At 40.7% G+C, this 19,876-nt stretch overlaps 1 protein-coding gene across 5 annotated transcripts in view; it reads right to left on the bottom strand.

Moving 5' to 3' along the window:
• The window catches only part of SEC22C (SEC22 homolog C, vesicle trafficking protein), a 45,984-nt gene extending 26,653 nt beyond the window's left edge, over positions 1-19,331 (bottom strand). The window contains exons 1-6 of one of the 5 annotated variants that reach the window (XM_020999104.2): positions 19,060-19,331; positions 15,570-15,728; positions 13,015-13,224; positions 5,967-6,130; positions 4,160-4,339; positions 1,917-2,035 (exon numbers count right to left, since the gene is read on the bottom strand). In XM_020999104.2, the coding sequence (XP_020854763.1) occupies positions 1,917-2,035; positions 4,160-4,339; positions 5,967-6,130; positions 13,015-13,196 (645 nt within the window). In that variant the 5' untranslated portion in view covers positions 13,197-13,224; positions 15,570-15,728; positions 19,060-19,331. The other 4 variants (XM_020999106.2, XM_020999105.2, XM_020999108.2 and 1 more) reach the window with 4 other exon arrangements.
• Positions 19,332-19,876: the final 545 nt, after the last annotated feature.

Consider the following 19,876-nt stretch of genomic DNA (forward strand, 5'->3'; position numbering starts at 1 on the left):
CCGGTGATGATGACCTGCCAAAGAGCCATCTTTACATTTACATTGAAAGGACGAGATTTATTTTTATATGAATACATACCAGAACTAGCTAATATCAAGACTACCCACCTAAAATTATCATTAGCTGAAAATTATTAAAGACTAAACAATACTGAGAAGACATTTCCAGACATCAGTCAAGCACTAGATACACAGCAGTTATATTAACACAAAACTGCTGCTGACCTCCCCTAAATACATGTTAGACACTGTCCAAACAAGATATATAAATATAGATATAGAATGCATATCCATCTACCTATTTATATATGTATATGCACATGAATTTGTATACACACCACACACACACACACACACACATTTATATAGCCTATTTTTAAAATTAGCTGTTGTTCACCCTTTGGCCATAACGTATTTACAGGTATCTCTCTAAACATTATTGCAAAATTTAAGCCACAGAATTTCAGAGTCAAAAGGAACTCCAGGGGGGCAGCTAGGTGGTGCAGTGGATAGGAGTGCTGGCCCTGGAGTCAGGAGGACCTGAGTTCAAATCTGACCTCAGATACATAACAGTCACTAGCTGTGTGACTCTGAGCAAGTCACTTAATCCCAATTGCCTCATATAAAAAACAAAAACAAGCGAACAAAAAAAAAAACACAAAAAAACAAAAGGAACTCCAGAGGTCATCTAGTTCAACCCATACCTGTTCCAGAATCCCTTGCCACAATATCCCTAAGAAGTAGCCAGCCTCTGCTGAAAGACCTTCAATGAAGGAAGACCCACTATCTTCCAAGGCAGCCCATTCTGCCTCTGAATGGTTTTAGTTTTTAGTAAAGTTTTCCTTATTTCTAACTGAAATCTGCTTTTCTGAAACTTCTCCCCTCCTAGATCCTCCCCTTCTGAAGGCTAATCCCACTTCCATGTGATAGCTCTTTCAGTACTTCAAGACTGGTTTATGTGCTGTCTCACCCCCACTCCCCAAGTCTCCTCCTCTTCATGCTAAACATCCCTAGTTCCTTCAAATGGTCCTCATACAGCATGATCTCAAAGCCTTTTGACATTCTGACTGTGCTCTTCTGGGATACTTCAGCTTATCAATATGTTGTCAATTATACCTCCAACCAAATGCCTGCAATAGGTTGGTAGCTACATCAAGTAAAAAAGGGACAGATGCAAGAGATGTTAGCAGAAGTGTGTGAACACAGGGGAAGAAGCAAATCAAAAGTTGAGAGTGACTCCGTGGTTGAGAACCCAGGTGACTGGAAGAATAGTGGTCCCTCAACAGAAGTAGGGAAGTAGGATTGGGTGGGGGGGGGGGATGGTAGGGGGTAGAATAGTAAAAGAAAAAGTTCTGGTTGGCACTCTAAACCCTGACATGTTCACCTGGGCCCAAAAGCCACAGCAAAGATCGTCAAATTTGCTCCAGACAGCAAAGAAACCCATAAAAAGGACAGAATTTAAGAGTTGGAAGGGACCTTGGAGACAGTCTAACCCTTATTTAAACAAGCATCCATTCTACAACATACCTGATAACACATCATCCAGCTTTAGCAGGAAGAGTTCCTGTGAGGGGGAACCCACTAATTCTGGAGGCAGCTATTCCATGCTAATTTTTAGGAAATTCTTCTATAATCAAATTTAGGAATGTCTTTTTGCAACTTCTATGGATTTTTCCTAGTTCTGCCTTCAGCAATCAATCAAAACTTCTTAGGATCCCAACAGATTGTTCAAAACTTTCATTTTTCTAAGCATACCAACTTATTAAGATAAACACTACTTCCTTTGAGCGTTTTCATTTTAAAACCTTCATAAATGTTATGGTTCACAGCCATATAGCCTAATAAATAGAGCACTTCCTGATCGATTTCTTCTCCTGCCGACTACCCTACAATCCCAAATATGAAGGAAAAAATACCTGAAAGGAATGCTCCGCTAGATGAATTCCTCGAATAAGGTTCAAAGCAGCACACATGATGTTCAGAATAAGAGACAGAATCCCCAGAGCTGTCACTGGCTTCATCCGGTAATTTGGAGCTTCATAATTTAAAATAATAATAATATTAACTTTATAATGAAAAGCATTTCTGGTTACATAGTGTCTACATAAAGGAAAAGTGAAATAAACCACACTTCCCCTAATTATAATTATGTTACAGACATAATTTAAATTACATTATGGACACAATTTAAATTATGTTGCAGACATAATTGTAGGTGTATTAATACAAATTAAGTAATGGTTAGGAACCAAAAAAGAGAAGTGGAAAATGAGGGACAGAAAGGATCTAGGCCTCATAGGGGTATTTCTTCTAGCCTTTGCTGCAACACTGGACATCCCCATCTCATACAAACAGAGGTCTTGGAGCTATTTTTCCAGGTTTCAGCTGAAAGCAACCTCTTGTGATAAAGAGTGCTATAGCTTTATTTTTATATTCGTTGTAGAGTCATACAAGCAATTTAGTTTTATAATTTAACATTCATTACATAAAACATTCTAGTTTTCGTCTTATTCACTGGGCATAAAAACATTCTTGGCCTTTCTCTTCCAATCCCCCCCCCCCCCCCGCTGCCATCAAGTATCTTTTTATTTTCAAAATGCTTAGGGGTTTTTTGGCAAAAAGGGAAACATTCAATGCATAAGCTTTTCTTAGAATGATCAGAACAAATGGCCATTTTATTTTGCTCTTTTAGAAACCCTATGAATTGATTTTCCCCACAATGTCCACAGATATGGTATGCCAATCACCTTCTTTTCCTTTTCTTATCATCCTTTCTTGTCCCCACATTTAGCACAAAATAACAATCAAACCCATGGCTATTGTTAGTATGTTAGAGTTCCCACTGAGCAATTCAAGGCTTCCCCCATTAGAACTGAACATGCTACCTTTTTAGGATTCTAGCCTTGAGACACAAGAGGCTGAGCCAAAGCACAGTAAAATGTCCTAGAAAGAAGGGCTAAGTTTAAACTTTCTGGAATTTGGTTGTATTTGTGTTTCAAGCAAAGCCATAACTACCAGAGCATCGCTTTCTCAAACACATTTTTCATGGTGTGAGGACATAGCTTGAGGACCAGATTTTTGTGTTGCTCTACAAACTCAAGTTGTTGCATTTGTGACCTCAAGCGGAAAACCAGATCTGCCGATAAAGTGACTAGCCATGGTGACTCACCCAAGAGTTTAGAAGAAAAATAGATTTTACTTGTACTTTCAGTTAATCCTAAAATAATCTAAGATTTTTTAAGGTCACATGAAAAAACCTGAATCATAAATTTAGGCTGAAAGTAAATGAAAATAAAAGAAACACCGGTAACTGTCATGCATTTTATCAAGATGAGGAAACCAAAATTCTAGAACATCAATTTTCTTATATAAGCAGGAAATTATGAAATTACAAATAATTACGTGCTGAGCAAATGTTTCATGAGTGGCCATGGACAAATAATTCTTCACCCAGAAGCCAACCTACTAATAAGGCCCTTGACCATCCTCAACTAGGCTAGTCATTGGACAATAGACAATCTGGCACCAGAATAATACTTGAAGCTTTCCAGTTTGAAAGAATCTTCCAGAGCTTCACCTCTACTGTACAAGGAGGCCCTCAAGAAACCACAATCACTTATCTGTGCCCCAGTGAAACATATCTCCCATGATAAAGAGGTGGTAGAGAGCTTAGGGATCCAGCCCAACCCTTTCATTCTAGAGATGAAGACACAGAGGCTCAGGGAGCAGAAGTGACTGAAGGCCTAATTAGCTCATTAGTGTCAATTGTAAGACTCGAATCCTGGTCTCCTGATTTCAAGTCCCATGTTCTCTACAGAACAGGATGATGTCTCTCTTTAATTTCATTCCTAAAATTCATTCTAGGCACATTAACTGTTCACAGTTTCCCAGGTACCAGTGTGATCTTTACTCACATACTTTATCCACAAGAAAAGTCAAATGGCAATAGAATTGTTTTTCAATTACATTCTAGGAACAACGCCAGTATGTAGTTATTTTACACATATATAAAACCATTTGGGGAAAAAGCAATGCACGTGTCATTCCTCTATCATCACTAAACGCCACCACAGAGTACACATTCAGTTCACCCACCATATTCAGCCTGCATCGGGGAGTGATTACTTCTTAGCCCATTCATCACTTTCAGTTCACCCACCATATTCAGCCTGCATCGGGGAGTGATTACTTCTTAGCCCATTCATCACTTCTGTGTCCTCCAGTCTCAGGACCAATGGAGGCTGGAGCAGCAGCTCTTCCTGAATCTTCTCTAAGTGGTTCTTCAGCTGAGAAGAGCTTGCATAGTTAAAATGCCATTTCACTTTCTGAATGACACTATCTGTATGTATATAAAAAAAAAAATCAACCAACTTCAGCAGAACACAGAATAGAATTTTATATGAATTTAGAACTTTTTATTAGAATTTACAAAATGAGGCTCACATTTCCAAAGAAGCTAACAACCCATACTCTGAATATAGTCAAACTGAAATGACTATACCATTCTCATACTGTAGAGCAGAATCAAAGAATTTGCTTCTGTCACTAGTTACCTCCTTTACTGATATCTGAATGCCAGGCCTCATGGACAAAGTGCCACAGTATTACATTAGTCCCTTACATGATCTTATTAAGCATGTGAACTATACTGAAGAACACTGACAAAGCAACCTTGTTAGCATTCATCCCTTTTTTCACAAGTAGTACTGCTAAGTGTGAAACTGAGGGAAGAAGACATGCAATGTCAAGGAAGGAAGGAAGGGGACCACTTGGCCACATCAACCAAGAGGATGATATTAAGACACATCACTTCCTTTTAAAGAGGAAGGGAGTAAAGAACAGTAACTTGGTTAAGGTCTCACAGGAAGACTATACAAGAGAAACATAGAACTACTTAATACCAGCAGAATGTCCCAAACCCTACACTAGGGAGTGTCTTTTGACCTTCTTGCTACATAAAAAATGACTTCAGATAGAGCCTCTAACAATTCCACATACAGATCCACAGCGAGGGGCATGGCATCTCTCCTGTACTCTTTCTTAATCAGACAACATCTGGATAGCACTGTGTTCAGTTATGTACCCCACATTTTGGAAAGGACATTGACAAGTTACACAGCATCAAGGGCAGGGTATTCAATATAGCTAAGGAGGGGACAAAACCATGTGATTTGGGTAACAGATGAAGGAACTGCAAGTGTTTAGTCTAAGGATAATTCTCCATCTCTTGCCTCCTAAGCCTGGGTGCTCACTAAAGTTTGTCCTGGGCCCCCTTCTCCAGTCCCATTGATTCAGTTATCATCTTTTTGCGGATGATTCAGAATTATAGAACCACAGAATTCTGGAGTTCGTGGGACTCCTCAGGCCATCTAGTCCAGCCCACACCTAGACAGCCCTCCACCACAAGTGGTCTTTAGGACTCTACTTGAAAGCTTCCCGTTCAAAGGCACCCATTCCACTTTGGGATAGCTCAACTTGTTCCAAAGATTTCCCTCATCTCAACCCCAGATGTGCCTCTCTAAACTTCTGCCTGTATCTCCTGGTTCTGCCCTTTGTGGCTAAGCAGAATATATCTAACTGCTCCCCTCTGAGAGCCCTTCAAATACTTGAAAACAGCCCTCACTCCCTGAAACCTTCTCTTCTCCAGACTAGGCATGCCCAGTTGCTTCAGCAAGCCTCACTTGGCCTCACTACCCTCTCTGCCCTCCTCTACGACTTCTCCTCTCAGCTGTACCTCCACAGTCTTTCTCAAATCCATCCCCTTTTCCCCATACATAAGACACTACCCTAGTTCATTATTTGTATGTTTATCCCTCTATTAGATTAGAAGCACCTTGAGGTAAGGTCCTATTTCATATTTATCTTTGTATTTAATAAATGAAGAATGGGTTTAACAAAAGATGCAGCTTGTGAAACACACAAATATAAAGCAGTACTCATAATAAATGAATAAGGAAGCTACAAACCGAATTTGAGAAAGGCATATGGTCTGGAAGCCAAGCCTATGCTGGTATTGTCATAGGAAGCAGTGAACTCCCAGCGAAGAGCCTCTAGAAAGCAGAAGGCCATGGCCACAGGATAACTGCGGGAGCAGATCCCCATGCAGGCTATGGCTCCAGAAGAGTCAAAGCTGAAACAAGAACACCAAAGGTGAATTACATACAAAATGTACAAGTAAGTTCTTCCTTATCTTACTGTCTGACAGTCAGCATACAATAGTGATTGACTCCGAATCCTACAACATGGGTATGTGGCATCTCTCATACAACAGATACATTTCTTTTTCCTTGAACCACTCTCTAGTGATTTTGTGTGTCTACATCATGTCTGACCAGTTCAAAGATATATTAAGCACCTACTATGTGCAAGGTCCTGAGAGCAGCACTGGGGATAAAAAGAAAAATTATATAGTCCCTGCCTTCAAGGAGCTTGCAATCTAACAAGAAAGAATGGCACAGTCACAATTAAGTAAGACAAAAACTAGAATACGGTTGGGGCAAAAGAAAGATCCAAAATACTCTAGGAAAACTGGAGGAGGGAGAGCTAGAGAATTCAGAGAAAGATTTATGGGCAAACAAAAAGACAGCACCTGTGCAGAGCCTTGAAGAGACAAAGCAGCGCCTCCAAGTCATGGAGAAACTGGAACCTAGGCTGTAAGGTCCCCATGGCCAAAGGCCAGGGCTTTTACTTCCCCAACAAAGCACATAGCAGATAATTATAATATAATACACACGGTAGACAATAAATATTGTTTGGATGAAAGACTTAAACCCAAACAGGCCTTACTAAAACAGAGGCTTAGCTAATTTGCTGTTTCAGGCTTATTTCTTAGAACAAGTTTTTAATTACAACTGCTACATTAAAAAATGTTTAATATTAGCCAGCTTTAGTGACTATTAATCATAACTAAAAATTTTATTTGGATCTATCCTTGCCAAGTTTCTCCACTAAAAAAGAAAATTAATGCTCATTCCCTTTTCACTTCAGAGCAATCCCCAACCCTTCTTCTCCTCTTAGGCCACGAGAAAGGGGGTATTCCATGTCATTTACTGCACGAGGAAAACTGGAGTCAACCTCTTCCTCTTGGCCAGTAAACAGATGCTTAGTCACTTAGCTCTCGGTTTTAAATGTTTCTGCATTGTCCTTATTTTGTCTGCATTAAAATTAACATAATACCCAAAGTACAGCTTACTTAATTAGTTGTTCTACAAGTTAAAAAAAAAAGTTCAAATGTTCTTAAGATTAAAAACATAATGATGTTACACACTACAACAAGAATACCTCCTAAAACAAAAATTTTAAAATTCAGCATTTAAGAAACCAAAGGACCTATTACTCTCCACACTGGATTATGGGATTCCTACTCCATGTAGAAAAACAAGAAAAGGGCTTCATTTCTAAAACATATAGAGAATTAAGTCAAATTTATAAGAATACAAGTCATTCCCCAATTGATAAATGGTCAAAGGATATGAACAGTTCTCAGATGAAGAAATTAAAAATCACTATTGATTAGAGAAATATAAATCAAAACAACTCTGAGGTACCACATTGCACCTATCAGATTGGCCAACATGACAAAACAGGAAAATGATAAATGCTGGAGAAGGTGTGGGAAAATTGGAACACTAATGCATTACTGGTGGAGTTGTGAAATGATCCAACCATTTTGAAAAGCAATTTGGAACGATGTCCAAAGGGCTATAAAAATGTGCATACCCTTTGACCCAGCAACAGCACTTCTAGGGCTGTATCCCAAAGAGATCATACAAATGAGAAAAGGACCCCACATGTACCAAAATATTTATAGCAGCTCTTTTTGTGGTGGCAAAGAACTGGAAATTGAGGGGATGCCCACTGTGTGGGATGCCACTCAAATTAAAGAACACACAGAGGTATCCAAGGAGAAACAGAAAGCTAATTTATTATTATTATATCAAACCTCGAGATTTGGGTGTTCCTCCACCAGAATACTCTGATGAAAGGAGACACAGACAGAAGCAAAGGACCTGATTATATACCCTAATGGGCAAATTCCCCCCCCCCACCAACTGACCAATATTTGGCTCACATTCTCAATGTCCATAGAAACTGAAGACAAAACAATGAACACAATATACATATCTATATTTCTTAGTTTGCTGAAGTAATACCAAAGAAGCAATTAAAGATGTGCAGTCAAGCTAGACACTGTACTGTGTAGCCAGGTCACCATGACTGAAATATAGCAACAGGTACATCAACAAAATACAGGGGGGCTTCTTCAGGAGTTTCAGGCTTGGCAAACTTTAACTACTTAACAATGGCATGGGGGGGGCGCAGTACTTGGGGCTGAATTCCCATAAATCAGGTGATTTCTAGTAAATTGAAACTTAGGCCTGTCAGGCTGCAATGCCTGCCTTGAGTCTAATACAATTTCTATTTATTCTTCTAAGAAGTTTTCACGGGACCCTCATCCCACTCAGCCTTATCCCAAACCTTAATTACACTGAGGAGTCTTCACTGGGACATCCCATTCACCCACCAATCGGGGAATGGCTGAACAAGTTGTGGCATATGAATGTAATGGAATACTATTGTGCTATAAGAAATGATGAGCAGATTTCAGAAAAACCTGGAAAGAATTGTATGGTCTGACGCTGAGTGAAGTGAGCAGAACCAGGAGAACGTTGTACATAGTAACAGCCACATTGTGTAATGACTAACCTTGATAAACTTAGTCCTTCTCAGCAAAGCAAGGATCTAAGACATCTCCAAAGGTCTCATAATAGAAAATGATATTCACATCCAAAGAAAGAACTATGGAGTTTGAATGCAGATCAAAGCATACTATTTGCTATTTTTGTCTTCTGTTTTGTTTTGTTTTGTTTTCTCTTTCTGGTGGTTCCTCCTATTGGTTCTAATTCTTCCTTACAACATCATTATTGTGAAAATATGTTTAATAGAAATGTATATGTACAGCCCATATCACATTGCATACCGTCTTGGGGAGGGAGGTGGGGAAGGAGGAGGAGAAAAATTTAAAACTCAAAAGCTTATGGAAGTAATTGTTGATAAATCAAAATAAGTTAATAAAAAAAATGAAATTTAAAAAAAAGAAGAGCAAAAGAAGAACCATAGATATTAACTACAATCTCAACCACAGGAAAGTGTTGAAAACTGTTGACATAACTTTGACCGAAGCCAAAACTTCTGTGATAGAGAAGCTCTGGCTCTTGTGGCAAGCAAGGCAAGATGGTGTGACCCTTTCGACCTATTTGTGAGATTACAACACGGCTTTAAAAATCTTTCAGAGAAATGCACTGGGAATGGCTGAACAAGTTGTGGTATATGAATGTAATGGAATATTATTGTTCCATAAAAAATGTTAAGCAGGCAGATTTCAGAAAAACCTGAAAAGACTTGAATGGTCTGATGCTGAGTGAATTGAGCAGAGCCAGGAGAACACTGTACACAACAGCCACACTGTGTGATGATCAACTTTGATAGACTTAGCTCTTCTCAGCAATGCAATAATCTACGACAATACCAAAAGACTAAAGATGGAAAATGCTATCCACAGCCAGAGAACAAATTATGGAGTCTGAATGCAGTTCGAAGCACACTATTTTCTCTCTTTTTTTTTCTTGCGGTTTTTCCCTTTGGTTCTGATTCTTCTTTACATGAATAATCTGGAAATATGTTTAATAGATTGCACACATATAGCCTATATCAAATTACATGCCATCTCAGGGAGGGAGGAAGAAAAATTTAGAATTCAAAATCTTATAAAAGTGAATGCTGAAAACTAAAAAATAATTAATTGAAAAAATAAAGAAATGCACTAAACTTTCACAAGATGGTGGCATTACTACATGAGAAAGAACACTTTCTTTGGTCTATAAAATGAGGTGTAGTACTGCCAACCTTACAAAGCAAAAAGTTAAGATAATTCTCCAGTAAAAATAAGGAGATTGGGGTAGCTAGGTGGCACAGTGGATAGAGCACCACCCCTTGATTCAGGAGGCCCTGAGTTCAAATCCAGCCTCAGACACCCGGCCTCAGACACATAACACTTACTAGCTATGTGATCCTAGGCGAGTCACTTAATCCCAACTGCCTCACCAAAAAGCAAAAAAAAAAAAAATAGAGGAAATGGATTTAATTTTAAAAGCAGATAGATGGGGTGTGTGTGTGTGTATTTTTAACTAAAATAGCTTGGGTTTTTTACTTATGTAATCCTCAACTGAAGTATGGCAACTTCCAGCATCCTCCACCACTCCAAAAAACTTACGTAAGTTCATTACAAATCTGGAGAAGAAAAACTAAGTTCTTCTTTCCTGATATCAAGAAGTTCACTTTATGTGAAACACAAAACTTCTCAGAAGGCAAACAGTAATAACTGCAGTCAGGAAGACCTAGGTTGAAGTCTTGCCCAGCCCACTCTGCTCAGCTGAAAGTCACCTCCCCTTCCAACAACGCTAGGCAACTCTAAGACTTTAAAGATTTGGAGTCTTCCAAGACCTGCCTTGATGAAGGGAGTTTCCTCACATAAGTGGAATCACAGGTCAAATCACTAGCCCAAGTTTCTCTGGCTCTGCATTTAGTTGGTTTACAAGACAAAGCTTCATAATATGGGGCCAGACACAGATTCTCCAATCTGTGCTTTAATGAGTACTCTGAGACTCTGTTCCCCTAAAAGGAAGCGTCACATAACCAGAGCATACCAAACTCACTTTGAGCAGACTACACTAGGTTGACTTCAGAGTGAAAAGAACTTGTCTGAAATATTGAAGCACAGAATTCCTACAATTATGGAAATGAAAACAAAAGATTATTTAAGCACAGCCTGAAGAGCAGCAGCAGCAAAGTCATCCTTCCCTTATCCTTCTCTGCTCAGAAGACACTTGGTAGGTACTTTAGAAATGACTGATTACAACCTCCTCTTTGGGACCCCCTCAAGGCAGGGACAGCTCTATGCAAACCTGAAGCAGTTTCAGAAGCTTTGGGTCCGTCTGTTTGAGGGGGGAATGATAGGATCTAGACCCCCAGAAAGGAAAAACCCCAGACTTTCCCACAGGGCCAAATCTCTGACGTTCCCCTGAGGCTATAATCCCCATCAACTGGCCTTTCATTGTGGCTACTCCCAATCTCCCTTCTGTTGTCTTACCTCCCTATGGCCCCTGGCCATTTCCCACACTTAATCCTAGCTAGGCTCCATTGTCTAGGTCCCAGGAGTTCGGTACATCCCAGTTTACCGACGACTCCTAGGTCCCTCCCACAGTCTTTCTGTATATAAGGACCGCCTTATCTCCATTAAGATGCTCTGATTCTTATAACCTAGCCACTGCTCGGATTCTTAAAATCTAGGTACTGGTCAGATTCTTATAATCTAGCCAACAGCTTACTAATGTTCAGACCCCCTTAAGAGTCTGCCCAATATGACAGATGTTCTAACAAACCTTGTCTCTAGCTGAAAGAAAAAAAAAATGACTGACTAATAAATGCCTGCCCTCCATCCAGGTGGGGAAAGTGGCAGAAGCTAGACTCACCACCAAGCAGAAGCAAATCAGAAGGATCCTCCAGCTCTGAACAAAATGCCATGTCTACAGAGGACTCTGTTAGCAAATTAAGTTATCTGATTGACTAAAGGCAACAGTAATATGGGGAGCTTGAAGCTTCAGTGCCAGAGCCTAGGGGTAACAGCTAGAGGAACCGTGGTGGTATGGAAATACTGACTGATTAGCAATTAATTGTCATGACTAGATTATATGAGAAAAAAATCTAAAAGAAATGTAAGAGCGAAACATATTACAACAACACATGGTTGACATGGCATCTGTGAGGAATGAGGCACTGCCATTGAGAGAATTTTGTACACAACTTAAGGGCGAAAGCCTATTTTTAAGCCATCTTTTATGGAACTCTAACATAGACTATCAATTATCTTGTCTTTGTAAACAAAGGATGTTGAACATGTTTTAAAATTTCCCTGATGACTCTGGGTCAACATTCTGGACATCCTTGATTGTATAATGGTATAATAATTAGTGTTTTTCTTAAGGTTAGTGAAGGTTGTTGGGTTGTCTACCAAATGGCACCAGACTGCTATGCTTTTCTAGGTTAAGATTTTTCTCTTTACATTTCGTAAACTGTAATATGGGTCTACTTCAAGAAATAACCTCTTCTGTCCAACATATTACCTGTCTTAAGCTAGGGTAGAAGGGAAATTTTAGGATTAAAGAGGGAAACATCAATAGGCAAGATTGTTAAATCAGTAATCTGAATTTCACAAAAATATTCTAAGTCAATGGGTTTTGTTTAATTAAAGCACTGAGCTGATTCTACCTTTTCGTGTAGATTAAGGACACAGGCTACATGGCTGCTAGTTACTTTGCTGAAAACCTTCAGTTAAGAATATATGGCAAGAACAATGGATTTGGAGTCAGAAGACCTGGCTTTAAATCCTAGATCTGCTCCTTACTGTGCGACCTTAGGCAAATTATTTACCCTCTCTGGGTCTTAGTGAGGAAAATTAATAATATGGCAATTCCTACTTCACAGGATTGCTGTGGGGAGGTATTTATAAAACTTAAAACACTACAGAAAAAAAATGGGCTAGTATTATTACTGTTCTAAATGGCAGTAGTCAGGGCTTGGGGTTTGGAGTCAGAAAAATTAAATCTTACCTCAGACACTTACTAGCCATGTGCCCCTGAGCAAGTCACTTAAACTTTCTATGCCTCAGTTTCTAAAACGGGGATAATACCACCTATATGACCAGGTTGTTGTGAGGATCAGATGAGCTAACACTTGTAAAGTGCTTTGCAAACCTTAAAGGCTATGCAAATGCTAGCTATTATTATTCTCAAATTAAGTGTTAAAATACCAGGTCAACACTTTTGGTACAAGACTTGATCAAGATTGATAACTTAAGGTGTTTAATTAAGACAGAGTATGGTTAAAGGAAAGCTAAGTTTAATGTGTCACTATCAGGCTAATGACTATTACAAAGAAAGAAAAGTACTAGCTTACTGTATATTGAGGTCATGTCCTTCTGCGGTCCCCCGACCCGGAAACTGTGTCAAAATTAAGGACAATGTTTTTAGCTGCTTTCTGCATTCCAAAAAGTCCTGGTTATGGTGAAAATCTGTGGAGGCAGAGAGGGGCAATCCATCTCTCACTCGTACCACACAGGCAAAAAGGATCATGGACATGGTCCATAGAGGAATTCATGAGGACTCCCTGAAAAAAACCAAAACCAAAAGACATCTTGTTAAAGAGTGTGATCTGCAACTGCCAGGAGAGGCTCCCAGCTGCGTCTCTGGCTCTTTGCGGTTTTTCTCCTTTCCTTTCATTTCCTGGCACTCTGACATTCCTGGCTCCAACCATGAACACAGGTGAACCTTTCTTCTTATTCCCCATGCCTTCACTCTCATATCCCCTTCAGTTCTCTTCCCTTCATATCCCTCTAGGCCAAATGACAGGGATACTAACAGAAAACACAAGAGACTCTCTGCTCTCTCAAGGAGCCTATATCTTGATTGGGGGAGTCACGCATAAAAGAGTTCAGATTGCTCTCCCTACCATTCTCCACTCTGCTGTCAAAATTATCTTCCTAAAGCACAAGTCTGACCATGTCACCCACCACCCTATTCAGTAGACTGTTCTGACTGGTTCTACTACAAATTTCTGTTATACAACCTCAACTGGGCCCTCACTGCTGCTAGGCAATCCTATTACATACCTCCCTTATCAGCTCCCTAATCAGCTCCCCACAGCAGCTCTTTCAAATCTTTTCATCCCTTCTCAAACCTCCCATGGCTCCCCTCCCCCCATCCTCTCAGCTGAGAATCTCACCAATGACTTTACAGGAAAAATTGAGGCCATTCACTGTGAATTCCCTATTCTCCCCTCTTCTTCATCTCCTATCACTCTGGTCCCTTCTGCCACCATTTCCTCCTTCACCCTTGTCTTTCATGACAAAGTGGCCTTACTTCTTACTTACCAAGGCTAATCTCTTAACCATCCCATCTCCTCCAACAGACTGTCCCCTCTGTTATCCCCACTCTTTCACTTATTTTCAATCTCTCTCTCTCTACTGGCTAATTTCCTACTACCTACAAACATACCCACATCTCCTCATCCTGAAAAAATCCTCAATTATCCCTGATAATTATTGTCCTGTATCTCTTCCACTTTTTGTAGCTAAACTTCAAAAAAAGGCCATCTACAATAATACTTTTACTTTCTCTCCTCTTGCTCTCTTCTTAACTCCTTTTCTTTTCCCTATGGCTAAAAAATTTCTAGAAATTCTGTATCCCTACTGGTGAGAGAGAAACCAGATTGACTAGGTTGATACTTGTACTCTCTTAATCTTTTTCTTTCAGGAAAACATTGATAGTTGTGTGTGTGAAAAACATAAATTTTATGAAGCAAAAAAAATCATCTGTTTGGTGAATTCATTTCCAAGTAAGCATCAATCTAAACATAGAAAAGAAACCTCCTAAACATGAAAGACTACCTTGGCTTGGGATTTCACTCCCTTCCTCTTCTACCACCAAAGACCTCCTTTCTTTTCCACAAAGGGGTAAGGCATGGCTAGACATCAGTTCGTGTGAAAAAGATATGGGGATTTTAGTGGATTCCAAAATCATTATAAGTCAACAATGCAACATAGTAAAGACTAATAATTTGATTGTGGCTATTTTTACTTAAAAGGCAAAACATCCAAAAGAAGGAAGAGAATAGTCTGTGTTCTAACCCAGAGGTGTTAAACTCAAATAGAAATAGAGACCACTAAACCGTATACATAAAGATCCCTGAAGATTGCATGTTCAATTAGTTTTAAATTTTAATACCTATGGTTTACTGTATTTTTATTTTGTTTATTTTATTTTTAACCCTATTTCATTTTAATCTGGTTTAGACCACACTCTGGAGGCCCCAGGCAACATGCCTTACACCTCTGTTCTGGAGTATATTCAGTTCTGGGTGCTGAATTTTAGGAAGGACACTTAAAGCCCAAGAGCATTCAGAGGAGGATGGGAAGGATGGGGAAGGGCCTTGCGACTGAATCATGCAAAGATCAGTATTAGAAACTCTTAAGTAAAAACCTAGAGAAGAAAAGGCTAAAGGAAAACACAATTTCTGGCTTTCAAATACACCAGAAAATAGTGATTAGATTTGTTCCACTTGACCCCAGAGGCAGCACTATGAATCATGGGGAGAAGCTGCCCTCTTCTTAAATGACTGACGAGTCTACTTTTTTTCCACTTACATATATAACATAAATGATTTCTTTCAACTCAAATTGTCATTAATACAAGATACCTTAGTCTTTTTAAAAAATGTTATAGGGGAAAGCAGTTGTGTAGATGAGGGATAAATTCAGAAATAATGTTGAGATAAAAACAAAAGACAGCAATAAAAACTTTAGAGATGCTATGACTCTTCTGCTGTCCTTTAAGTTGCTTGTATTTTTAATTGTTTGGCAATGGCAACTGATGAAATTTGTATCTGACATATAAACTTTAAATATAGATTAACCTTTTCAGTTATTGAAAGTAAAATAAAACTTGAGGACTCACTTCCTCAACTTCCACAGGAAAGCTGGTTCCTCAGATGGTTAACTGCTTGTCTCTTCTGGGATCTCGAATTCTTAAGGGTTGGAGCTGATTTCTAACATGAGTTCTTGAGCCCTCACCAATGTACTCTCCACTGATCATCAGTCAGCCTGTGTTAATTAGCTTTTAACAACAGGTATTTAGTAAGGTAGCAAGAACAGGCACAACAAAATATCACTCTAATAGTCTGGGATATAGTCTCCCTTTCATGTATATACACAAAGTCCCTGGGGATAGTGGGCTCAAACTTAGAGAGCTCATATGGAGCAAGGTAGACTCATAGCTCCTTAGAAATCCTTTTCTCCCTTTATGAAGTTCTCCTTTGGTGTGTGTTAACCCTCTGCTGGACTCCAAATTGGTAAGGGGTGGGTGAAGGGTATGGATGACCTTGTAGAAACAGCCTTTAGGTTGCCTTCCCTTCATGTTTCTAATCTGTTCTTAGCTTGCAATGCTGTTACAGACGGATGGGAAATCCAAATCATCCAACCTAAGTTCAAATGGTCATCCTCTAGTGGAGGGATGGAGGGGGAGGGAAAGTGAAGAGAGAAGAGACAAACTCCTCCTTTGGGACTTGTTAGGAGTTACTCCACCATTAGGCTGGACTCTGAACTGGCTTGCTGTTTTATCCAAGCCCCACACGGTAGATGACTTATTCTCTTCAAGCACCCACAAGATATTTCCTGTACAGCATCATCTTTTCAGCATGTACCTAGTTTATACCTTTGATTCAAGAGTCTCTAGGAACTGTTCACAGCTAATTGACATCATAACTCAGAGGGGCATTTACATCAGATAAAGGTATCAGGGCATAAATCTTTTTACATTAATTGGGACTGAAGATGCAAGACACTCTTACAATAGTTTAGATAATTAACCAATTAATGCTGCAAAGCACTAAATTTAGTGAGGAGATCTAAAACAAACTTGGATTACTCCCCTTAAAATATAATTTCATATGAAATTCAAAAATATATATAGACACTTATTTAATAAAAAATATTACCAAAGGCAGCAATAAACTTTTTAAAAATTAAAATATTACTAGATGTATAAGCAAACTTCATTCCATTACAGGAAGAAAAATGACCTATTTTATACAGTTTGGTTTGGGCCAAAAGAAGCTTTTCATAGTACCAACACAGGTCATAGAATCAGCATCCTCAATACCAAGAGACTTCAGTAATCATTTTCAAGCCTATCCTCAAACAGGAAGTCAGCCAACTTAAAGATCTCTAATGTTGGGGACCTCATTACCTTTAGAGGTAATCCCTTCCACTTTTTCATAGCTCTAATTGTTAGGAAGTTTGTCCTAGCAAACTGAAGTCTACTTTCCTGTAATTTCTATCTGAAGTCCCTCTCAACTCTAACATTCTGCAGTTTTCTGATTCTTCTAGTAGATGGCTAGCCATTTTGCTCTCTATTTTTCCCCTTAATCCTATTCCCTTTACTGCTAATTTTTAGTACCTCCATCAGGCGACAGGCAGGAAAAAGCGGTCACTTTTACTATATTTCAGCCACTAAGAGTTAATTTAGAAGAAATGAACCAAGAACCGAGATATGTGATTAGTGCTGTAACACATTCTATTTATCCGTATTAACCCCAATCCTCCACAAAAGTCCTTAGCCATATGTCTTCAGAACTTCAGTAAGTTCAGAGCAGCTCATATGCAGGCTGATGAATTTCAGGGGCCACAGCAGTTTTAAAGACCATTCTAACAAAATCAAAGATTCTCAAAACCCTATTCACCTTGATAATAAAAGCTGACTATACAGATTTACATAACATCTATATTCCTTTTAAAAAAAACAAAATTCTTGAGGCATGTCAATTTTTTACAAACCAAATCTTGTGTTAAACATACTAATCCTATAGAATCCTATCATAAATCATTTGATAATGTAGAAAATCCTTTTGTAAAGTAAATAATCAACCCCATAATTTAAAATTAACTAGACTGGAAATCTAAGGTCCTTTTTAGCCCTAAGACTCTAAATATATCTATTTTTAAGTTTAAATTTTCATATATATACTGAATTTTTCTCAAGACAGAATGGGGCACTTTGTATGAATGCTATTGACGCAAATATATTATACGTGATATTTTTAATTCGACAAACATATATTAAGCACCTACTATGTGCCATACATGTGCTAAGTGCTAGAGATAGGAATAAGAAAAAGGCAGTTCTTGACCTCAAAGAGCTTACAATCTAGGGGAAAGACAACACAGGGCGTAGGTATATACATACATCTTCATACATACATTGATTACACGTAGACAGAGATTGGTACATAAATCAATCAATGTTGGCAGCGCTAGGTTGGAGCCCTCAAAGGGGCTCAGAAGTGGTGGAAAAAATGGTAAACAGCAAAGACTGGTCCAAGAGAAGGGCTGAAAAGTGCCTCCTAAAGTCTAACTCAGTTCCTCCCATTATTCTTCTTCAACCTCCCCAAGCAGGTCTGGAGGGGGCAACGAGAAGAGCTAACAGAAGACATGCCTCGAGGGGAGTAGAGGAGTTGGCATACTGAGGACTGGTCCTAGCCTAAATCTCTAAACCAGGAAAATCCCTTCCCCAGGTGAAGCTGCTCTTGCTCTCCAGGTAAGCTTGTAGGCAGGTGGTGCCACAGTGCACACTATCTTCCTGAGTTCAAATCCAGCCTCAGACACTTACTAGCTGTGTGACCCAGGGCAAGTCACGTAACCTTCTTTGCCTCAGTTTCCCCATCTGTAAAATGAGCTGGAGAAAGAAATGGCAAACCAATCCACTGTCTTTGCCAAGAAAACCCCAAATGGGGCCAGGAAGAGGCGGGCACGACTGAACGACAAGCCTGTAAGCGCTTACTGCCGGTCGAATAGAACTTAACAAACTCTATTCCAGATGCCCCTTAGAATACACCTCCCTGCAGGGCTCGAGCCATTCCCCATGCCTGGAGCGCACTCTGCCACCTCTCAGAATCCTTGCCTTCCTCCCAGGCTCAGCCCCCCGTGGCTGATGCTCTCTTTCCCTAGGTAACTTTATCCTATCACTCCTTGGGTGCTGTCACTCCCTACTCTGTAACATACTACCTGGGCACACGTCATCTCCTTCCTCGCGTTCTTTATGAGAAAGGACAGGGGAACGGTCACAGAGTCGAGTCTCTTCCTGCCCCACCCTCAAACGCACTCAACACAGAGGTTCTTTTACTACGGATCCAAGCATCCGCCAAGCCCGCCTCCGCCCATGCGCAGGCGCACCCCGCGCCTGGCCTCCCGGGGCCGGCCTAGGTGGGTCCCCTCCTCCCAAGCCCCGCCTCATCAACACTCGCCCGCACGCGGAGACCTCGCCCTCCCGCAACCGCCCCCTTCTGCGCAGGCGCCCAGCTCCCGCCAGCCCCTCCCTGCCCAACGGAGGGGCCCGGCTAACGGCCACTCGGAGGCCGGGGCTCCATGTCTCCCACGACCTCGCATATTACTTCGCCTCTGAACTCCCGCCGCAGCTGCTTCAGTGTCACTGAGATCCTTAGTCAGTCCGTCTCTCTGAGGTCCTGGCTTTCTTGCCCTCCCCTACCTCCTGCCTATAGCTGGGCGGCTGGTTCCGCCTGGGCCCACGGGGGAGGGGAGAAGAGGGAAGACGAGGGGGCGGGGCTTGGCCGCCTACACCTCGCGGGCCGGTAGCTCCTGTGCGCATGTGTAATCTGGCAAAACTTCTATTCCCCCGCCCCCTGCCTACATACTCACAGACCCGGGCGACGACGCGTGCAGGGGGCGGGGATCACCCTGGTCTTTAGGGGTTTAGCCCCGCCTCCGGGGCGGGGCAGAAGGCGAAGCTGGCGGGAAGCGAGAGGCTCTTAAAGAGGTAGTAATGGCAGACAGGGTTGGGGATCGCCACAACTTCCTCTCTGTGAAGCAAAGGTTGTCAGTCAATAAGCAGTTATTAAGCGCATACTATGTGCCAGTCTGCCATGCAAGAGCTAAGTGAACCGGGACAAGTCCTTTTGCCTCCTTGGGCCTCAGTCTCCCAAATTGTAAAGTGTGGGGCTAGAACAGATGATTTCCAAGGAACCTTCCAAAAATCTCTGGCAATAAAACTCTCACTTTCCAGGCTCCTTCCTCTGCCTGTCAGATAGAAAGTATGTCTTGAAGGCCAGACAAAGTCTGGCTCACAGGTTCCTCTTGGTAGTCCAACCTTCTACAGCAGCAGTCCCCAAGGAGATGGGGAGTAGCTGGGCTCAGCGACTGTCATGGCAACCCTTGCAATAGGCTGCAACCCCCAGAGGACCTGAGAGGCTT

The sequence above is a fragment of the Phascolarctos cinereus genome, unplaced genomic scaffold (assembly GCF_003287225.1).
Source record: "Phascolarctos cinereus isolate Bilbo 61053 unplaced genomic scaffold, phaCin_HiC Scaffold_4;HRSCAF=312, whole genome shotgun sequence".
NCBI classification, from domain to species: domain Eukaryota; kingdom Metazoa; phylum Chordata; class Mammalia; order Diprotodontia; family Phascolarctidae; genus Phascolarctos; species Phascolarctos cinereus.